The following is an 8783-nucleotide window of genomic DNA, read 5'->3' on the forward strand; positions in this document are numbered from 1 at the left end:
CCGCATTCTTGGCATTTGGACAGCGAAGAGGAACAATGGCCTATCTAATAGAAAGGTTGAGTCCAAAGCTGACCCCATCGCAGTGTGCCAATTTAATAGACAAGAACAAGGATGTAGAAGATGAACTAATAAAAACAAACCAGAAGATATTGACTGTAACTCAGAAGCATGGTGTTTAATTTAAAAGACAGCTCTTCAGAAAGTCCTTTCTTCTGTTGTTAAACAAGCATCGGAACTTGTCTAGACTTCTAACCATTCAATTAGAATGGAGGCAAAGGATTGATACTCTTGGCTTTCAAACAAACATTAGGGCACTGGGTGGATGCAGAGTGGGATTTCACGATACTTTCAGGTTGTCAGTTTTAATTGCTACTGTTTAAAAAAACAGATATGCTTTCTCTTGGTACATTTAACTATTGTCCTCTTTTACATTATATAAAAAAAATAGGTCTAGGTCTAAGTCTAACTAATAGCTTTTAATTTATCATGAAACAATTCTACGGGGCTGATGTCTTTCACTTGTTAAAGGAGAGTGGCTTATTCGTGAAATTTGTTTTCTAAAGTTAATATACTACATGGAATACGAATGAAACTGCAGAGTGCAGTTGACTGATTCTGCCTGAAAGCACTAAATGTAAGAGACTTCTGTGTGTAAAGGTTTGTTCCTTTTGTTGTTCTTGTTGGCTAGATCTCAAAAGATAATTGGATTCAGTCATACCTTTGGCCAATAGTAGGGAATACAAAATAAAAATATAGTTTTCAATTGTGCATAGGTGAGCTAAAGTATAAAACTCCTATATATTCAGTGATACAGAGAGGACATGTTAAGGTCAAATAAATATCATTATATTAAGATTCAAGCAGACTTCTGCTGGGCAAGACAAGTAATGTCAAGAGTGAAAAATCACAAACCTTAAGCATGTGATTGCTCTTTGTGGTGATGGGGTATTCATAGGTGGTGGTGTTCAGGTATGTATTTACCATTTTACTTCTGTCCTTCCACACCCATGAGTATCTGAATGTATCAGGTAAATTCCTGCTGCTTTGTAGGTAGAGTGAACGTAAATATCATGAGCTACCCTAGATCTGTGAATTACTATAGTCATAACTGATCTTGCCTCAGATGTACAGACACACCCTTTGTCTAAATGAATCCATCCACTGACATCATCGTGAAAGATAAGTTCCTTTATAAGATGGCATTGCTCAAAAAATAAAAAGCTGAAAGGGATCCAATTTAATTCCTATAAATATTGGTTAAATAAGTTTGTGCCACGAATTTGAAATTCTAGAATAAACTTCACACACATCTCTCGTCACATCTAACTTTGAAGTCCTGTCAACACAGGTATCTAATTTATATGAAGCACCCTGGAGTCAATGTCTCTTTGTACTGTTATTTGTCAAATGATTCAAGCACTGCTTTAAAGTATATGTGAGGTTACTAATCAATCTTAATGCTCTAAAACTGCATGCTATGCTACACACATTTTTTTTTCCTCTAAGCACATGAAATTCTAAATTATATTTGCCTTTGATATTTTTATTTTTCTTTCTTTAAGGAGTATCATGGGAAAGAATGAAGCTGTTGTAAATTTAATATCTGCTATTCTGGTAAAGGAGTAAAGACCTGGCAAGAATTAGTTTGTCTATGTGCCTGTGTCTATGTTTGTGACTCTAGGGTGTATAAATGGTAAATGGGTTCTTGTAGGAGACAAAGAAATGTGATTGTTTAATGAGGAAAGTTCTAATCAAATGAAATATTCTATAATTTACCATTTATTTATTAACAATGTTCAGCCTATTGTACCTCCGCATCAGGTTAAAAGTCAACATTGTTTGCTACTGGCACTCTCACAGTTTGTGGGTATTTCTTTCATTCTAAGTATTATGTTTCAACCTTTTACAATAATCTGCTGTAACTTTATTATTTTATTAAGATCATCTGAATGCATATGACACAGACTTATAATTAACTAGGGGTGTCTGAGATGATTGGAAAACATAGATCAATTGAGAACATTTTACACACATATGGGATAGGGAAGCAGGAGAAGCAATAGGAGGAAGAAGGGAGAGAGACAGACCAAAGGAGAAAGAGAAAGGGAGAGAGAAGAGACAACCGCCTTAAGGCACTTAATTAAAAAGCAGAAAAACTTAGATATTTCAGGAAGCACTTTCTTGCCTATTTGGGCTAAGGAAGCACTTAGTTCAAGCAACATTTCAAGGATGGTATCCAGGCTACTAAGCAAAAGCAGAAAATGAATGTGACTATATCTGCCTTTACTTCACTGGAACAATTATGAGACAGGTAAAGGTAATATAAATATCAGAAGAAGTGAAAATTCCATGAGATCTTAAAAGCTGCCAAGAGCTCTAGAATCTCCCTTTACTTATGATTGTAAAGTACCCAGTGAGAATATCTGAATATGGCTTAAATATATTTTTGATAAGTTCTGTAATGTCCTGAAATTTATCTCAGGCTTATGTTGGTCTCAAGAGTGATGACCAATAGGCATTACCAGGGTTCAAAGACTATTAATATTGCTGAGTTCCCCTGAAGGCATTTCTACCCTAGGGCACCTCACTTACTCACCAATAAGCAATTCAAATGTGAGTGCTCAGGGCCCTACAACCAATGTCCTTTATGATTTGTCTGTGTTCTGTGCCAAACAGACCTCTCTCTCTCTCTCTCTCTCTTTGTCCCTGCTCTCCTAACTCAGGACTCAAGAAGGTCAATCTGTACCCTCCATACATGCCTCCTTTCCTAGCCTTCCAACGAAGTCTTAAGAAAAATGGACATCAACCAGGTAAGTATTCATGGGGACCATCCTAAACACTCACCCAATGGTGGAAGCTCCACCCTCTCAGCAGAACATGCTCCCAAGGGAAAGGAGGGACAGGGGTGGGGATAAGGATGGTAGGATTTCATTCAGGCCAGGGGATACACAGTGAGGGTCCCCATTCAATAATCCCTATTGAATTTCATCACCACTTAATAACATATCTTTGTATTTTATTGTATTATATTTTTGAGAGAGGGTCTGTCTCTGTCACTTGTGCTAGACTGCACTGGCATGATCTTGGCTCACTGCAGCCTTGACCTTCTGAACTCAAGCTATCCTCCCACATCAGCCTCCTGAGTAGCTGGGACTATGGACACACACCTTCATGCCTGGTTCATTGTAAAAAACTGTGGTAGACATGTGGTCTCACTATATTGCCCAGGCTGGACTTGAACCAAGTGATTCTCTCACCTCTATTTCCCAAAGTGCTGGGATTATAGGCATAAGCCACTATGTCCAGCCAATACGCCTTTTAAAATTTTTCAGTTCAGGAGTATATGTGCAGGTTTATTACAGAGGCAAACTTGTGTCATGGCGGTTTGTCGTACAGATTATTTTGTCACTCAGTTATTAAACCTAATACTCATTAGTTATTTTTGCTGATCCTCTCCCTCCTCCCAACCTCCACCCACTTATAGGCTCCAGTGTGTTGTTCCCCTCTACGTGTCCATGTGTTCTCATCATTTGTAGCTCCCATTTATAAATGATAATGTGGTATTTGGCTTTCTGTTCCTGCATTAGTTTAACACACCTTTCTCGAAATCAACACAGGCCCTCTTGTCTCCGACATTTGTAGTATCAATATTATCATCATTAATAAATATAAAGAGCCAACACAACATCTTCATTATGAACTGAGCACATTCTCATCACACAAATGCACACACATGCATTTAATTTGACCACTAAAGTTACTATCATTTCAGTTATTCAGATGAGGGAAAAACAGAGGCATCGAGAATTGAATACATTGAGGCAGAGGCAGGATTCAACCCAAATAGCTCAAGAACAGAGTTGATGTTCTTCAGCTGCCATGCTAACTGCTCTCACGTGGCCCACAGGACTGTTTGACCCAAATTAATATGGATAGATACTCATGAGCTGTTTCCAAACTCAAGTTTGGGAAACATTAAGTCAACTATACTTTATTATTTTCTTCTTGTTTTTTAAAATGTAAACCTCCTTGGGTACTTTCAAGGGATTGTTAAATATGTTATCAAAATAAAATTTCTCATGGTTGTGAATCAAGTAATTCAGAAGAGATTGCGCTTAAAATTGTCATCAAATTATTCGCCACTCCTGGTCCCACTTTTACCTTTTTTAAAATTTTAATTTCAGCTGTTGGTTGACTTTAATGACCCCCATATTATAATAATGATTTTGAAATAACAGGTGCATAGCATTCGTTTTTTATTTACATACTTTTGAGGATAATTATGAACGCTATATAAAATGAATTTAGTTTACTTTTATGATAACTTCCCCCTTACTTAATTCTAAAGTTAAAATTTCCATTTTAGTTCCTTCACACGTCTCTTATTTTAAAATAATACTCCCTAATTATGATTTGTTAGTCCCCTTTACTCAGAATTTGCACTTATCTCTACCCCGCCCAGCCACATCATTTTCTTCCACCTACCTCCACCTGAGAGATGGCTTCACTTTTATGTCATTAAGGCTGCTAACACCTGTACTGTCTTCTACAACCACAACCAGTGCCGTCCATTTGAAGACTATTTGAAAAACAAACGCTGTGATTACGTAAGACTCTATTTTAAGCATAGGAATCATCCATCTTATTAAGTAGCTTCTTGTGCAGTTGTGTTCTTTAAAGAAGTAAACCATGTTCCAAGACCTCCATCTACAATACCTGTAACTTTCAGCTTTTCAGCACCAATGGTAATCTCATCTTCATCTGCAGAAAACAGCACCCTGCCATCTTCACTGGCTCTCACTTCAAATCTCTTACACTGAGCTTCCACAGCATCAGCTCCTACGGTCAGAGGAAAGGTTTAAAAATGAAACTGATATGCAGGAAACCATTAACATGTACTTTTTGGAAAAAGACTGGAAACGCATATATTATTTATTTATCTCTTCTGTATTTTTTGCATCTGAGTTAGTATTTTTAAACTGTCACCATTTTCAGGAGGCTAATTTGGTAACGTATTTCCGTGCTAGGCTGGTTAGACATACAGGTGACCTCTAGATGCCTGACATAGTGTGTGAGTTTAGCCAGTTAAGAGCCCTTCACATATCCACAAAAAGGGACAATGTTTGCTTTGTTCTGTGTTGCAGGCTGAAAACTTGGCATCATACCTGGCACATGCTGGATGCTTAATAAGTACTTGTGGACTGAATGGCTCTCGTGCCTTCCCTTTGCAGGGCAGACAATAGTACCCATGCTTGCTACATCACGGGGGACTTGTTAAGCATTATTCAATTATGAATCTTTAGTTAGTCTACATGCCATAGATCCTAATATTGATGTTTTCTACCCTTTGATATAACTGAATTTTAATCAATTTTATAGTACATCTTGAAATTATATACATAATTTTCTTAGTGGTCTGTAATGTATCTTCCAAACAATAATTTTCCTGACTTATTGAAAAACTGTATTAAATAAATGTAATTACAAAACCAACTTATTGGCCAATTCTACACACTAATCTGTACACAAAACTCAAAGTCAGTTTCCATATTTGGAAAACACAATTAGTTTGAGCATTAGGCTTTGGCAAGAAAATCTAACTGGGCCTTGAATATGAATATTAACTTAGGAGAAAGAAATTTGAGATAATGGACAGTGATAAGTGATCTTCCCATAATACCAATTTCTTTCTTCGGGCATAACACATTTGGCATATGGATCTATAGTTCTCACTCATATTAAGATAGGAAATATTCCTCATCTTCTATTTATATGAAAACTCTTATCAGATAGAACCCAGCTGAGTCAGGGAAGTAGGAATCACACATGTTGTGCATACTTCTTTTCATTTGTCTTTATATATTCACATTATTTATTAGATATATGACACCTAGGAGCTCAAAGGAGGACATCCATCTTTGTATTCAAAAATATCCTTAAATTAGGAAATGTGTCTGCTTCTAGCAGCCCTAGTAGATGAATATTAAATAGCTGAATAAATACTTGACTTAACCATTTTTTCGTCCCTAACCCCACCTCAGCACTACTTCCAAGGCTAGCCAATAGGCTGCAAAAAAATTACTCCTCCCCACCATCATAGCTGCTGACGAGCATTAAACAAGAGAAAAAAATAATTTAAAACCCTAGTAACATGTAAGCTAATTTCTCCAAAAGCAATATGTAATTTTTTAATATTCTAAAATTACATACATGCTTCCAGGACTACATAAAAAATTTGACAAGCTTCAACTAGGGATATCTAAGTAAGATTAAAGCTAATGTTAAACTTTTGGGGTGTCAAGTTCAAAACAACAGATTTTTAAAAATATAACTCATGCTCTTTAAAATTTTTTAAAGACCTTTCCTTATATAATTTAATGAAAATATGGAAACCTTTGAAAAAGACCTATTGTCCTTGGTCATAGTTATTGCATTTGATCTTGGAAACATTATTTCAGCAGCTTGTATTCACTTGAGTGTGATTTCTTCTAATCATAGCCTAATCTTATTTTGTGCCATAGAAGACAATGAGCCCTAGTAATCCAGCTATTGGGTGATATTCAAAAAACTGTGCCAGAGGCCAATGTGTTAATACATGTGACTTACTCTGAGGGACTCAAGCATACATTAACCCTGAACTGCCTGAAAAATATAGATATTTTACACATAAAACCTCAATATTTACACTACATTGCTTCCTTCAAATACTCAGTTGCTGAGCATAATTGATTGTCAAAATATATCACTGACTTTAATGGCATAGACGTACATTAGATAACGTTAAACACACACACAAAATAGCAAGACTTTTCTTGCCATAACACATAATGTCATTATATGAAAGATACCTTATTAACATAAAATGCTATATTGCATGACATATAAACTATTAGAAAAATAAGTGGAGCAGTGTCTGCATATGGTAAAGTGAGGTGAAATCTTAGTTCATTAAATGCAAATAAGCAAAGGCAAATAAGCAAACAAGAAAATATTTACACACATAGATGAGATGTATCTAAGCCATAAATGCATGCAGAGCCATCCAATTGAAAAATAGGCATAAAAATTAATACTGCAGACTACACTTTATTCATCATATTAGCATAATTACAGAAGGCAAAATTATAGGCAATTAGCAATGCACTGATAGTAAATAAATATTCTAAATCAGAAAATAATTTTGAATATATTGCATTTACATACATTGCTTTTCTTTCCTGCAAATGGAAAATGACAAGATATGTTCTTGGGGATGTAGTCAATTATTAGGGATATTTATGCTTAAAGTTAATACGTTAGGCTTTATGAAACTGATTTTATTATATTCTAATATGCATTGTGTTACTCATCTGTTTTTCATGTAACATCACATGTTCTCTAAGCTAGGTCAAGGCAGGGTTCAGTTGCTAAGAGGATCAACAATGCCCCATTCAATCTTAATCCACCAATGATGATGCCAGTGTTGCAGGAAAGCAGTGAGTCTAGATGACTCCGGTTATGGAGCTCTGATTCCTTAACAAGTAGATCATGGGATATGGGATTATCTGGGTAGTGCTATATTTTCTTAGTCATCTTAAACACCAACTTGCTAACTAAAGTACCAAGACTAAATTCTTCCTTGGGAACATCTCTGAGAAAGTTTATGCCAATAAACTCACAATCAACAAAGAGAAGTCAAGGATAGAAGAAGAAAAGAGAATTGACAGGAAAAAAAGAAAAGATGGAAGCAAAATAACAGGTTCCATAAAAGGATTGAAGTATTAGATATATGTGCAAATATTTTCTCTAGTTTTTTAAATGTTCTGTATATATATATATATTTTTTTTTTCTTGAGACGGAGTCTCACTCTGTCGCCAGGCTGGAGTGCCGTGGTATGATCTGGGCTCACTGCAACCTCCACCTCCCGGGTTAAAGTGATTCTCCTGCCTCAGCCTCCTGAGTAGCTGGGATTATAGGTGCCTGCCACCATGCCTGGCTAATTTTTGTATTTTTAGTGGAGACAGGGTTTCACCAAGTTGGCCAGGATGGTCTCAATCTCTTGACCGTGTGATCTGCCCACATTGGCCTCCCAAAGTGCTGGGATGCTGGGATACAGGCATGAGCCACCGCACCCGGCCTCTATATACATTCTTAAAAGAAAAAAACAACCACCATCACTAAGGACAACCATAAAGCCAATGTCTTGTTTCTCTCAGAGTTGGCTCCATCACTTTTTTGGAACTTTCACATCTGTTGCAGTCTTAATCAATAGCCAAGTCATCTTTGGCTGACAAGGAGAGAGAATTCAGTAATTTCAATACTGGTCTTTGTATTTTCTACATTACATCAGTCAAATACATGAATTGGAAATTTTTCTTATATAAAAATCTTCAAAGAGGCTCAAAGACTCCTCAAAAAAAAAAAAAAGGAATCTTTCAAGATTCCTCTTGGTACTATTTAGCAGTAATTCAAATAAAACAAAACAAAGATAAAAATGAATACAGCAGCTTGTTTGTAGTGTGTCTTCCTCAAACATGGCATGATCATCCTTTCTTTTCTATATAACTCCACAGTTTAATCTTAGATGTCTGTCAATATTTTCAAGGCCTTGAAGAAGAGTATTATTAAAAGATTCAAAATTCCACAGGGAAAACAAACGTAAGATTCAAAATTGTAAACTAAACTCTATGTTTGGAAATCCTGGTTTAGAATTGCCAAGGGCCATACCAATCAACCAACCAACAACAAACTAAGTTTAAAACAAAATAAGCTGTGTTCATGAAATGCAAATATAAATATACAC

At 36.0% G+C, this 8783-nt stretch overlaps 1 protein-coding gene across 1 annotated transcript in view; it reads right to left on the minus strand.

Moving 5' to 3' along the window:
* SGCZ (sarcoglycan, zeta) overlaps positions 1–8783 on the minus strand; it is a 180269-nt gene that overhangs the window by 73803 nt on the left and 97683 nt on the right. The window contains exon 3 of the mRNA XM_012000633.1: positions 4717–4839. Within this exon, the coding sequence (XP_011856023.1) occupies positions 4717–4839 (123 nt within the window). The remainder of the gene's footprint in view (positions 1–4716; positions 4840–8783) is intronic.

This window comes from Mandrillus leucophaeus, unplaced genomic scaffold (genome assembly GCF_000951045.1).
Source record: "Mandrillus leucophaeus isolate KB7577 unplaced genomic scaffold, Mleu.le_1.0 Scaffold636, whole genome shotgun sequence".
NCBI classification, from domain to species: Eukaryota; Metazoa; Chordata; class Mammalia; order Primates; family Cercopithecidae; genus Mandrillus; species Mandrillus leucophaeus.